This window comes from Parasteatoda tepidariorum, chromosome 8 (genome assembly GCF_982258835.1).
Source record: "Parasteatoda tepidariorum strain Cologne lab strain chromosome 8, Ptep-v5.0, whole genome shotgun sequence".
Lineage (NCBI taxonomy): Eukaryota > Metazoa > Arthropoda > Arachnida > Araneae > Theridiidae > Parasteatoda > Parasteatoda tepidariorum.
The window spans coordinates 37,245,855-37,260,946 of record NC_141762.1 but is presented as its reverse complement, the minus strand read 5'-3'; the positions used below and the strand labels follow the sequence as shown (position 1 = coordinate 37,260,946).

The 15,092-nt window shown below is 28.0% G+C and overlaps 2 protein-coding genes across 3 annotated transcripts in view; one reads left to right on the top strand and one right to left on the bottom strand.

The window, feature by feature from the left end:
* The window catches only part of LOC107440528 (protein phosphatase 1 regulatory subunit 14C), a 48,281-nt gene extending 45,947 nt beyond the window's left edge, over positions 1 to 2,334 (top strand). Inside the window, exon 5 of one of the 2 annotated variants that reach the window (XM_071181505.2) lies at positions 751 to 2,334. In XM_071181505.2, coding sequence (XP_071037606.1) covers positions 751 to 792 — 42 coding nt within the window. In that variant the 3' untranslated portion in view covers positions 793 to 2,334. The remainder of the gene's footprint in view (positions 1 to 750) is intronic. The other variant, XM_043040222.3, reaches the window with a different exon arrangement.
* mRpS18A (mitochondrial ribosomal protein S18A) lies at positions 1,265 to 13,857 on the bottom strand. The gene is made up of 4 exons (XM_016053483.4): positions 13,629 to 13,857; positions 8,914 to 9,050; positions 6,672 to 6,795; positions 1,265 to 1,426 (listed from the first exon to the last, which is right to left on the bottom strand). The coding sequence occupies exons 1-4, from the start codon at positions 13,744 to 13,746 to the stop codon at positions 1,350 to 1,352; spliced, it is 456 nt and encodes a 151-aa protein (XP_015908969.1). The 5' UTR covers positions 13,747 to 13,857; the 3' UTR covers positions 1,265 to 1,349.
* Between the last annotated feature and the right edge of the window lie 1,235 nt (positions 13,858 to 15,092).

Here is a 15,092-nt window from a genome sequence, read left to right as displayed (position 1 = left end):
ATATTAATTATCAATACCACTAGTTCATTACATTTTGATTAAATTAAGTAATTAATCATCCAATATGCAACTAATTAGAAATTCAACTTTTTGTGTCTTTTTTTTCTTTACATTACCTAACTTAATAACTACAAGCATATTTCTAAATGATAAATATATTTTTTTTCACATTTCTATATTTTTTTACACAATGAGTATAAAATACTGTTATTATTTGAAAGCTTTATTTTATTTTTATAAATTACATATAAACACATTAATATTCCATATATGATAATATTAAAATACATAGCTTACAAGTTATATAACTTAAGTTTAAAATTAATCTTCCTGGCTTACAATTTATAGTAACTATAATTTAAACATTAATGTTAATATTCAAGTCTAGGTACATTAAGTGTGTCTTAGACCATATTTTTCAAATTTGCTTTCAATGATATGAGAAAAAAAAGCTAAACAATTATTACAGCTTATTATAATTATTTAGTGCTTAAGTTAAAAATTATAATAAATTTATACTATGAATTAGATGTAAAAACTTTGACTTCACTTATAAGTTATTATGAAAATGTTATATTATTCTTGACATTTTAAAATAAAATATATTTAAAAAATGTTATACAAACGTCTGAATGATTTTCCAATTAATACAATATCATAAAAATTAAGAGTCTCTTCTTTTTAATAGTATGTTAGAATTTTAATGAACTCATGATACTTAACAAACATTATCTTTTTTTTTAATTGCAGAAGTTCATTTGTGAATTACTTCAACGAGCAAAAACTTTGTAAGATGCTGGAATTAAGTAACTGTAATTCTGCTTTCCGATTTCCATACAAACTCCATATCATACATTATGCGAATGAAATGCTTCATCCATGTTTCTGTCATCAAAGAATTATTTAATCATGTCCATACAATTAAACTTATGCACCATCTTTTTTATGCATTTGATGTATTTAAAAATTTTTTTTTAGCAGCTATTTAATAATAAAAACTTAGTTTACCAACTATTAGAAATGTATTAATAAGGGTGATAGGATATTATGAAAATGTCTTCATTTATGTGTTTTATGTTATAAGATATTTATTTATAATTTCACAATCTTTGTACATGACATTTTAAATGTTATCATGCAATAAAATAAGTCTTTCATCAATAGTTTTATCCATGGTATTCATTATTAATTTTAAAATGAACAGTGATAAAAAGATTAATAAATTAATAATGATAACTGCAAGCAAAAAGAATAGGGTAAAAAATTTAGTAAAGTCAGTTTATTTTTCAAACGATTAAAAAATTGTCTACATTAAGTATTTTTAACATAAGATAAGTTGTTTCAAAGGACTAAAATTTCTTAAAATAGGTGTTGTATTTCTCCCAATCACCAAATATAGGAGTGCCTGGTGATTTAGGTATGAGACCTGCAATGAGAAAAGTTTAAAACAATAATTTAAAAAAGGATCTAAAATTAATGCATTGATAAATTAAAAAAAAAACAGCAAACTAATGACGCATTTATAATTATCTTAACAATATTTTTGTGGTAAAATATCCAGCCTGTGGTCATTTAAAAACATGGTTTTAAATATATGTATTGATAAATGAAGTGAAATTAGCATACTAATGAATTATGAAGCATTGTCTTAAATATTTTTGTGGCAAAATGTCTTATCCAGTGATAGATTAAAAACATGGTTTAAAATTCATGTATTGATGAATTGAGTGAAATTAGTAAACTAATGAAGCAATCAAAATTGTTTAAGTGGAAGATATCCAAAAATACATTTTTACCAGATCATAACTATAAGCAAATTATCAGAATTGTTCAGATATATCAATTATATTTGGAATGCATTCAGTTATATTTATATTTATCAAAACAAAATTCAATTTACATTTTTTATAAACTTTTTCGTTTACACTTTTTATAAATTTGTTAAAATTTTTTTTGTCAAAGCATAACTAAGCAGATTAGTTTAAATTGAGTAAATTTGTTGACAACAATTTTACAAACAAAACAAAATTTCTTATTTGATTATTGTGCAATTATATATATTTTTTATTGCCAGTTATTCATTTCAAAATTTGAAAAATATTTAGCAGCAGGCATTATTATCGGCAGCGTTTGTAGCTAACAAAAATTTGCGGCCAATGGTAGCCTATTCATTAAATTAAAGGGGCGGGGAGATATAAGCCTGTTATTTATTATTAGTATGCATTTTTCCAAAAAGTGTCAGCATTATTTTTTAAAAATTTTCAAGGAACGCCTCAATTTTGTATTTGTTTTGGAAAATAAAATGCCTGAAGTATAATGTTAAGTTTTTAACAATACCATGTCAAATTATTAACATTTGCAATTCCAGAATTAACATAAAAAAATACTAAAGAGAAAAAGAACTCTGATTGTTTTATTTAAAAAATGATAAATTTTCTCAAACTTTTGGGACTTACTTAATTACCGACTTACTATTGAGAGTTTTCTTCCGAACATAGCAAAACAATATTTCTGACCTCAAATTGAAAATTAAAAAGGTTAGGTTATGTCAGCAACTAATCACTTGGTATATGCTGTGATTGATAAAACAAGAAAAGAATCTATGGAAATAATTTATGCTGAAAAATTATTCTAAATATATTGCAATTTTAAAACCATCACTGAAAAAGTGATAGTGGGCACTAATGGGTTAAAAAAGCTTGATATAAATAAATAGGACATTTCAATTTAAGAGAGCCATTTTGAATAATGAATTAAAGCATAGACTGAGTGCAACAAGGCAAAATTTACTGTCACTACTGCCACCATATGTAAATAGTAGTGATTAAAATATTGTTTTCCAGTCACCACTTTTTTTTTCCGAAAATGCTCCCTTGTGCGTTTTATTGCTATTGTGTTAATAAATATAAAATTATTATGAATATTTTTGAATATTCTTAAAATTTCTTTATTTCCATCTTGTTTCTTAAAATTTTGCTTTATTTTAGAAACCAACTTTATAATATTTACTACTTTAGAAATGCTCCAAAAGATATATTTTACATTATTAATATCAACAGATTTTCAATCATTTTAAGTTTTAAATTTTTCAAAAAGTGGCCACTTTAAAAATGTTATAACTGGCTGCTGAACAGTAACAAAATTTCGAATTTTAAGTGGTTTTTTCTTTATTAATGTTATGATATGGGAAAATAATGGGTAGTGGGAAAGCCATATTCAGTAAAAAGAAAATTTAACTAACAAGGTCACCCCTCTCAGGATGACCAATTCATTACCAAGAGCGAACACTTGAAAGTCATATCACTGTTTTTCAGAATAACAACACAAAAGAAATTCTGGTCTGCTATGCAAGAAAGCATGTAACTCAAAACTATGGTTTTCCACATGCAGGACAGCCAAAGAGTAAATTTAATTGAATTTAATCAATGAAATCAAGCTATTTTCCAGCAAATCAAAATGGTACTTCAAGATGTAATTCAATAGAATAACAGGGCTCAATAAGGGCATTATGCTCAAATTTGACAATACCAAAATACACTTTAAAAATTCTAGTAGGTATTGCACGATAATAAAATTCTATATTCAAGTCACAAATGAATTAGGTAAATAATTTGAGTTTCAAAAAACATTCTGAAGCAAATTATATCTTAAATTTAACCCTAACCAAAGGCTTTCTGCACATGCTTCATGGAATAAATTAAAAACATTTGCTGAATATAAAATTATTAATAAATATTGGAAAAACTTTAATCAAAACTTATGAGAACTAACATTTTATATCTTACTAAGAGAACAAAATGCTAACAATGCTCTTCTCCCTTTTGTTAATTTTTAAAAATTTCCCCTTAGCAATTCCAGTTGGTATATTTATAAACTTTCAATATAATTTTTAAAAACACTTAATACAATAAAACAATTTTTAAAAATATGTAACAAATACAGTGAAAAGTCAGATTATTGTCATCTCTTATTACGAACATCTTTTAATTCGTTGTGATTCTTCTATGAATAAACCAATATGTACCCTCTCTGCAAAGCAGACACTCCCATCACTGGAACCAGATAGTCATTTATGCCCTGAAGCTTTATTTTTAATCTCTTAAGACTGGACACCACTTTCTCTAAAACTCTGTTTGGAAAAAGCTATTCCTACTTAAAACTTCAAATAAATTAATAAAAAAATATATGTACCTTTTCACCATTTTTACAGCTTTTAAATTTTTTGCCTTATCTATAACTAATTGCCAGAACTAAAAATATTGTTAAGCTATTTCACTACTAAAGAATAAATTATTATTCTCTGATCTTCCTTTATTTTTGTAAGAAAGGAAAGAAGATGATGCCGCTCATGTGAAATATTTCAGACAGCAACATCTTTTTTGGCTTTTAATCTGGATGACACAGTTTCTGAGACACAACAAGTTAAAATGGTGCATTTAATGTTCTCGATTTTACTTCCTCACTAAAAGTTCCTTTCTTATTCTAATCAATTTGTCCCTCGTGCTTAATACAGCTGAGTTAAAAAAAAAGGAACAGAAATCTAATCATTGAGGTGAAGAATATGAATAAATTAAACATTAATTCAGATTCTTGGCAAATGATCCATTGTGAGTACCAGGGCTCGAAAAAACTCAGAAATTTTACCCGTCCCCGAGGACGGTTTGCCCAACTATGTACCCGCCCTCCTTTGAAACTAACCCGTAGCTTCTAAATAAATAAAAATATAATTTTCCCTTATTTATTATAAACATTTATATGAATTACATAATGAATTAGTAGTTACTAGGATTACATTATACAGTAATAAAAGAAATACTAGGTTACTAATAGTAACCTAGTATTTCTTTTATGAAGTAATTTATTTCTTTTATGATAATTATAATTTATTTTTAAAATTAATTTAAATGACGAAGGTCAAGTTATCTGGAATGTCAATTTATCCGAGGGTACTAAGTTTTTTAAATTAATTAAATAATATGACCTTTGCCAGCTCCACAATCAAGCCAATGATTTACAAAGGTTTCTGCACAGAAATCTGAATGAGGTTTTCCATTTAGGTAGATGTTCATAGTTGCGTTTAACGCTTCTTGTTTAAGACCAGTACGTACTGTTTTTTTTTTGTAAGTTCATTGCTGAAAAGCCCCTTGTAAGATAACCAAAATTGAAAATGTATCATGAACATTAACGGGAAAATGGCCGTCCGCTCAGACGTCGGACTTGCGAAATTTATTGTCCGCGGCGAATTTTTGACCACCGAGGACGGGCAGACGGGCTGTTTTTCGAGCCCTGGTGAGTACAGTAACTCTATAAGACTTGGTGCTTTACAGATACATTCTTTTTATTTTTCTATGCATCACCAGAGATTTACCCTCAGGGAGGTATTGCTGCATGAATGTGTCATAAATGATGATTCTAGAAACATTGATTGTCAAAAAAATGATTTAAATGTGAATTAAAATTGTTGAAATAGTTGCAAATAATGATGTCAAGAGTCATAATGAAGAAACTGATACTTAATGGATGCTTTTTGAAAAAGAACCAAAAGTGAAAATTTTATGTGATGCTCAAACTTGAATTGAAGAACAATGATATTTTTTATCATCTAAAAATTGTGAAATTGGTGCGAAAATGATAAATAATTTTAAAATGTGCTACGAAGATATAGTAAGTCACAGCTATTTAAAACAAATTTATATTACATCTTTCTTTTCAACAAATATAAAAAAGGTATGTAATATATATACAGTGAAACCTCCTGTTACAGACACTCCTGCGAAACAGACTCCTCTCAATACACACATATTTTTCATTTATTTTATCAATCCATGAATTTTCTATGAATAAACCATTATGTACATTCTCTACAAAGCAGACACTATCTTTGCCCTGAAACGTTATTTTCGATCTCTTCAAACCAGACACTATTTTTCCTAAATTAAAGAAAAAAAAACTTTTTCTGCTTTAAATTGCGAAAAAAAAAATTCAACTTTTCACCATTATTAAATTTTTTATAGTGCATGTAAATTTTTTGTCTTATCCATAACTAAAAATATTTTTAAGCTATTTAACTACTAAAGAACCAATCTTTCTCTTGTCATCTTGCCTTATCTTTTCAAAAAAAGGAGAGAAAATGAAACTCCTATTCGATATCATATGACTAACTTGAATATTTGTGTTAATAGGAAAATTATATTCATTTATCTGTAGCTACATCTAGAATAAAGTATTTATATTAAACTTTTTCATATATTCTTTTTGTACAAAAAAAAAATATTTTTGAAAGTTTAAATAAGTGTCCTTGTGGATAGTTATTGTAAATGAATTATTTCTATATCATTGAAAATATTCAAAAAATATCAGGGTACCCTTACCAGAAACGGGAAATTTTTTCGGTCCGATGAGTATCCATTTAACTGAATTGAGGTTTCACCGTATATACATTAAATTTCTTCATCTATTTTTTATGCACTGTAAATCGTTATTATAAATTCTATTTTGTTGTAATCATTCTGAAAACAAACCTTCATAATTAGTGTACCCTTCCTGCAAATCGATAATTTTTTTAGTTCCAAGAGTGCCCTCTCAACTGAGATTTCACTTCAAAATAATTATTTCTATCAAGATTTTTTTTACTCCTAGAAATTAGATAGAAAGAAGAAAGTCATACATACCAGCCCTTTGAGCTAAAGCAACTGCTCTTCTAACACGAAAATGTTGCTTGTTACATAAACCTGTTATATGCTGGGGTATCAAAGTACCATCAGAGTTAATAAACTGACTTATAATTAAAATATCCTACAAAAGAAAACAATACTTTGAGAATACTAATTATAATATACTTTAAATGTATTCTAAATTCACTGTGTGCCAGTCCATTAACAATTTCCCAGGATTGGCATTTTCTTCTTAAATAAATAAAAAAACATTATAAAATAATCATAAAGTATATTCCAGAATGTTTAAAGATTTGTTTCTTATTAAACTTAACTATTTACATTTTCTTTGGTCAATAATTCATATTTCTATTAATTAATTTTTGTATTAAAGTGGAACTCTTTATATGAAGATTACAAATTGTACCTATATTACTGCAAAGAGACATTGGCATGTCCATTCCAGTGGTTTGTCTATGGTTCACAAGATTGATATTATAATCTTTATTCTTCAAATATAATTTAAAAATTGATACCAAATATTTATTTACTAGCTGCCATACAACTTTTTTTTAGGAATTAAATGATGATTGTATAAAATTTTCTTTGTAATTAAAGAATTTGAAGTCTGGTTTACGCAAAGCATAATAAACTAAAGTTAACACCCTCAGTAGAAGAAGAAACTTAGTTTGCAATATTATTTTTGCTTTTTATTGCAATGAATTTTTATATTTATAATATTGCTTTAAAAAACTACAGTCTCTTACATAATTATTAAAATTTGCACTTAACACATGCTTGTATGCTAAAGGTTAAACACCATAGACATAAATTACTTTATTTCAATGTTATGGTATATATTGTTGCTTATTTGAAATTTTTTAAAATTAATTTTTGAATATTTTAATCAAGTTTTTTTATAAATCATAGTTTATTATTACTCTAATTATCTTTGATTAAAAATTTTTTTGCAAAAACAACTATACTTTTACCATAGTAGAGGAGAAAAAAAAAAGGTTTATTTTTTTCTATGTAATTATTTTGCTAAAAAAATTCTACAATTCTTTAACTAATTGCTTACAATAAACAATTTAGAAAATTTTAAAAATTTCAAATATATTGGTTAGTAATAGGTAGCAAACTATGCATGTAGCCGACTTTACTAATAAATTGATATTGAACTTTAATAAAAATATTAATTAATAAGAAACAAATGGGAATAAAATTACGCACTTAATAATTATTAACAATACGAGAATAACGATCATACATTTCTATGTAGAGTTTAGAAATCTTTGGAGCATCTTTTAAAGTAAAAGGTGGTTTTTATATAAATCCCACCTTCTGAGTTAAGAAATGTGCACCAGTAATAATAACAGAAAGTCATAGATATAATTATTAACATAATAAGAGAACAAGTAATGAACAAGTTTAAACCTACAACTGTGTCTCAAGTTCATTTAATTTTTTCACCGAAGATTCAAAGATTTAGTATTTAGTAGGCGCTAACTTATTTACTGTTCAAATATATAAAAATAGGCTCAAAGAGCAGCATCCAAACACACGAAATTAGAAAAATGAATTAAAAACAGAAAAAACAAAAACAAAAGTAAGTTAATAAGAGATAATATTAAGCACCAAAGCTGCTATATATAAAGCTAACTTATATATACATTTATAAATAAATATATAAACTGAAGGTTGCAGGTTGTGCAATAATTTGTGTTCCACAGAAATCGGAAGTTGAAAACATTAAAGAATTTTATTGAACCTAAAAAAAAAAAAAAATTTTACTCTAATCAACTTGTAATAATACACTAATATTATGTTTAGCACAGTAGCGTAGTTTCGGAGAGCGTTTGGGGGACCCCAACGAAATTATATATATTACTTAATTAATGAGCTATTGTTCGGTAAGTAAGTAGGATATAGATATAAAAAGTTTCTAATATATATATTAGAAGGAGATAACCGATAACCCTCCATGAACATACATGAGAACTACGCCACTGTTTTAGCAGGCACATTTTTTAAAAATTCAGCTTTACATTCCTAGGAATAAATAAAGACAATTTATTTTTGCTTTGTCACATTAATAAATTTACAAGATTATAATAGATATTTAACGACAAAAGTTCGTTTGAATCAATTCAATTTACATTCAAGATCAAAATAACAAAAAATGCAAGAATTTTCTGCGACATAATACAATTACCATAGAAAACAGACAACAAAAAATAAAAATAAATTATAAACTTACTGAATGTTTAAGGTTCTTAAGACCAAGTTTACATAATGGACAGCCACCACGATTCAAATTCAAAAGTTTTCCTTCTCTTTCTGATTTTACTTTCACACCCTCAATGACAATTTGATTTTCAGTTTCAGTTCTAACAACTACAATAGAAAAATAAGTGATTCAATAATTTTTATTAATTTAGTGGTAGTACTAAAGTTTTAAGGTCCTCCTACATAATAAGGAAAAGTTTCTGATTGGTATGTATTAGAGATACAAAGAAGGGCAGTATACAAAGTACTATCAACTGTATGAGAGAAATTAGGTATGAAACATGAGTGTCAGTATGACAGCAGCACATCAAGAGCAAGAGAAAGTTTATCTTATAAATTAAAATATCATTAAAAATTGAATAGTATTAAATATATTAAAAACTTAAATGTTCAGGTAAAACTATTGGGTCAAAATAAAAATTACTTTATACAGTTTCTTGAAATATTGAAATTTACTAATTTGTCATAGATGCATTTCCTATTTCTTTTAAAAACATATCACTGATTGAATTACATCTCCACACTTGGGACACATTGATCAATGTTAAAATTTTTTATAGTGAAATACAGTCTTTGTGAAATGACACCTTCATAACAACTCATTAAATGATAGGACTTGTTAGATCAATAATTGGATTAAGAGAAACAGTAAAGTCTAAATACTAGAAGAATTTCTATAATTGTAATTCATAGAAATTTGATACAATATTTTATTTCCAGTAATCACAATTGTTTACAGATAGTTCAGTTACTACAAATCCATACTGTTTAATTTTCAATTTGCTTTATTTAAATATTGAAATTTCGATAGGTATAAGATATTCCTCTCCCAGGGGTCTGTCCAGACATTTTGTGAAAGGTCCGTTTTTCGTGAAATTGTGAAAAAATTACTCACATTCTTTCAGCCAGGGTCCGTTTTTATGAATTTGTGCAAATAGGGTCCGGTTATTGCAAAAAACTTTTTCAATGGGTTTTTAAATTGCAAATAGATACAAGATTATGCTCGGCACTGTAAAATTATAATAAAAAATTTAAATTTTCAAAAATAAACAGCAATTGCTGCTTCTAAATTAGAGATGCAACATGAAAATATTTCGTATTTAGCCTATACTGCTGAATGCAGAATATTCATTTCGGACAAATAATGGAAGAATCGTCTGCCGAAGACAAAACTTTCGCTTACATCCATCTTTCTTGTTTTCTGCCCTGGGAAGGATTTATTCGATTAACAAAACAATAATGAAGATAAACAAATTTGTGAAGGGTCCGATTAAAAGAAAAATAATTTTGTGAAAGGTCCGTCTTTAAGTTAAAATATTTTGTGAAGGGTCCGTTTTTATGAAAAGATATTTTGTGAAGGGTCCGTTAACGGACCCAAATTTCTTCTAAACAGACCCCTGTCTCCAATCCATTCTTAATTTATTTCTAGAGAATGTTTTTTATTAATTAACTCAAATTAAAAATATTACATAATTATTTTTAATTTGAAACAGTTCAGAAATCACTCATGGCTTTGCCTTATACAATGACTATTTTAGTACCTTGGATGACACCATAAAACATTCGTAACGGTACTCACTTTATACCAGGGCTCGAAAAACCGCCCGTCCTCGGCGGTCAAAAATTTCCCGCGGACAACGAATTTCTCGAATCAGACGTCCGCGCGGACGGCCATTTTCCCGTTAATGGTCGTGATACACTTTAAAATTTTGTTATCTTACAAGAGTCTAGCGCCTCACTTCTAAAATGACCCTCTAATCTAGAAATCCCGTACAGCAACATATTGCGCATGGTGGATAGATGTTTTTTCCGTCTGGGAGTACTGCAGCAGTTGAGAGGGACTTTTCAGCAATGAACTTACAAAAAAAAACACATTACGCAAGCGTTCAACGCGATTATGAACATCCACCTAAATGGAAAACCCCTTTCAGATTTCTGTGCAAAAACCTCTGTAAATCATTGGCTTGATTGTGGAACTGGCTAACGTCATATTTGATTCATTTAAAAAACGCAGTACCCTCGGATAAATTGACATTCTGGATAAATTGACATTCCAGATAACTTGACCTTTGTCATTTAAATTATTTCATAAAAAAAATAAATTTTTTCATAAAAGAAATACTAGGTTTTACTATTAGTAACCTAGTATTTCTTTTATTACTGTATAATGTAATCCTAGTAGCTACTAATTCATTGTGTAATTTATATAAATGTTTGTAATAAATAAGAAAAAATAATATTTTTATTTATTTAGAAGCGACGGGTTAGTTTCAGAGGAGGACGGGTACATTGTTGGACAAGCCGTCCTCGGGGACAGGTAAAATTTCTGAGTTTTTTCGAGCCCTGCTTTATACTCTATCATGACAAACATGTTACAAAACAACTGTAAAAAATAAATGAGTAGTGTATTTATATCACTTTACTAAAGCATAATATAATTTTTAAGCTAACAGAATGAACATTTTCTAGACTAATCTTTTAATGACACTTTTCAGTTACCCAAGCACAAATTCCATCAGCTATTTATTATTAATTTTTTTATGATGTTAGAGGACTATTTCACCATCTTAAGAACCCCGTGGGGTCACGTCCAAGAGGTAGACTCCTAACTAGATGGCTCAACCATATCGAAAATAACCTGAAAACACTAAAGATTAGAAATTGGAAGGGAGTTCCCATGGATAGGAGGAGGTGGCGTTTGTCAGCTGTTGAGGCAGCCAAGGTATACAAGGGGAGGGACAATATTTTATTTTTATTAAAGTGCAGTTTGGGTTGAAGACAAGTATTGGAACATAAAAATTAAAATATGATTTTATTTCGGCAAGAATCACACAGCACTATAGAGGAATATTTCTGTGATGGTATTTGTTTATGCCAGCTATAGATTAGAAAGGAGTAGACAATGTTTTTTGTAAGCATATGTAGAAGGGCTGCCCATCCTGCCTGCCCTTTGATCCAATAAATGTAACCTCTTTGACAGTTTTGTAAAAATAAGCTGCCATCCCCTAAAAACACTACCATTTTTTATTCATATTCCATTGAAATAAAATTAATTTACCGTTTAAATAATAACACACTGGTAAAATTATCTGTGTATATAGATCTAATTTTGATTATTATTACAAATATTTACCTTGTTAGGATTATTCTCAACTGTTTAATTTTTATAAATTTTTCGTTTTTTGGGAGAAGTACATTTCGCGATCGTAACACTCGAACACGCCATCTGGGGAGAGACCGGTTTCATGCCTTTAGCGCTTCTCCCTTCCCTCCTCTTTTCAGTTGTATAGGAATGTACTACAATATTTTCCCTTTTCTTAATATTTTTCCTTTTTATTTAATAAAAATATTTTTTAAAATTTCCATGATACTTTTCTTTAGAACTATGTTTAATGTAGTTTTCAGTTCCATATAGTTTTTCAAGTTAATTACCATAGAAAACATACTCTCTATGACTTTGCACACGCTAATGGGGAAAGCATGTGAAGTGTTGCCATAGGAAAAGAGTTCTGCTCTACGCCACCTGCAGCCCATTTCGATCGCCATTAATGGAAGTGATTTGAAATGTTAATATTTTTTAAATAAATGCCTTTTTTTGAAAAAAGGCACCATTAAATGTTCATTTTATTATAATTTTCAAGTTAAATAATAGAAAAAGCTTTCAAGCTGCTTATCAATGAATATATTTTTTTTTTGAAGTTCACCTTTTTTTAAAAAATAAAATTATGCACAGAAATTGTTTTTTAGTATAGCTTTAATTAGTTTTTATAAACTACAAATTTTTCTCTTAATTTTGATAAAGAGTGAGAATTACTTATTGAAATATACACATAAAATAGTACAAGAGAGTAATTTAAAATTGTAATACACATAGATAATATTATACATTTTGATAAATTTTAATGGTATTAGATGAGTGCCCTTTCAAAACTCAAAGTGCCTCTATCTGTGGAGAAGCACCCTGCCCTTCTCTATTCCCAGGGAGAGCTCTGGAGTAGGCTTAACGTTGAGAAAGTGAAGCCATATAGTGTAGCTTGGTGAAAGGGTCAAATGCTTTACCACTATCATAATTATTAATAATTGAGAAAGAATTAAAAAGAAATTAACAGAAAAATGAAGTTTTTAACACCTTATATACCTAAACATTGTGAATATATGCTCAAAAAATTATTTTTCTTCTTTACTTCAACAACAGATTGATAACGATACAGTTGACTACCATTTACTATATTTCATTGGAACAAACCTTCAAATATAAAATGCACACTGAATTATTAAAAATTTTCACTTTTAAATAATGAACTCGACAATTTTTACTAAAACGATTCCTCCTAAAGAGTAGTAAATTCGTATTTTGAGTTTCTTTTATATTTTGATCTGAATATATAGTAAATACAACAAGCATTACATCGCTACCTTAACGTAACTTTTACAGTTGTTCAAGATACCTTTTGCATTTATTTCTTTTTGTTTTCAAACCAAGACACACAATCTTTATGTGTTTAACAAACATATTATAAATTAATTTCGATACACTTTTTTTCATAAAACTGTGATGTCAACTGATTTTGTGTAATTATCTGTAAATCTAAATCGAAAATTCAATTTAATTTCAAGTATCTATGACTTTTTAATAATATTTTGAATTCACAAAGTAACATTTCTCGGTAAGAATACAGTACATACTTTCTTTTAAACGATTCACAGAAGATATAGAAAAGGGACGAGTATATTGTTGAAGCAGTGAATACTTCATTAATTTCTTAGAGTCTCTAACAAATTGAATTAATAATTTTAATCCCATCTTAAGTTAGTTTTTAATGGCAATGAAAAATAATATCACAATACGAAATTACATATTTTTGTTGGAATTCATTTATTTACGATTTCTATGTTTACGATACTGCGTTTCTGGTTGCTTATTTCTTTTTCGGTTATTTCTTGCTCATACTAAAGTATCATTCTCACTGATAACAATTTTTTCCGCATTTGCCAACGCTCGAATGCGTCATCTGGGGAGTAGACTGGTTCCATGTTTAACCTCTCCTATCCTTCTCATCTTCTCAGTTGTATAGGGATGTACTACGATATTTTCCCCCTTCTTATTGTTTTTCTTATTTAATTGTCATATATTTTTTTTAAAATTTCCACGACGTTTTCTTTTAGAACTATGTTCAATGTGCCTCGTAGTTTCCTAAGTTAAAAGTTTTTAATCGATTTGAAAATCAAGGCAGAAACTAATAACCTTCTTTCTTGACTTGATTTTCAAATGAGTTAAAAACTTTTAAGTTCAGATACTATATGGAAATAGAAACTACATTAAACATGGTTTTAAAAGAAAACGTGGTGGAAATTTAAAAAAATATTTTTGACAAGTAAATAAGAAAAATATTAAGAAAGAGCATGCAGTACATTCCTATAAAACTGAAAAGAGGAGAAAAAGGGAAGGGTCAAGACATGGAATTGGTCGTTTTTCCCAAATGGCGTATTTAAGCGTTGCAATCGTAAATCAGTGGAGAGTTCTACTCTTTTGAAAACTGAAAAATTACAATCAGTGAGAAAGGCGAATGAGAATCTGATTGACCAGTTTTTTGCGGGTCTTTTATCCTGTAGCTTCTTATTAACAATGAAAAGATTCTTTTTCTTAGGGAAGCTTAGCATTCATACTGCTTAAAATATTGAAAAGACAAGAGCAGTAAATTAAAAAGAAATTTTTTGGGAGAGGGATAAACAATGAATATTAAGAAAGCTGGATAGTAATATTCATGATCGCAACGCTCGAATACGCCATTGGAGGAGAAAACCGGCTCCATGCCTTGATCCTCCTCCTTCGCTATTCTTTTCTTCTCAGTGATGTGAGAAAATACTATGCTATTTTCCCATCCCATAATATTTGTTCGTATTTAATTGTCAAAAATAATTTCTGAAATTTCCTCTACGCTTTCTTTTAGAACTATGTTTAATGTAGTTTACAGTTTCATATAGTTTCCTATTTTAAAATTAATCTATATGAAAATAAAGACAGAAACTATCGTACTTTTTTTCCTATGACTATTCACACGCTAATGGTTAAAACATGCGATGCGTTACCATATTTTAAGAGTACTGCTCTGCATTACCTGTAGCCCATTTCTATCGCTTACAGAGATT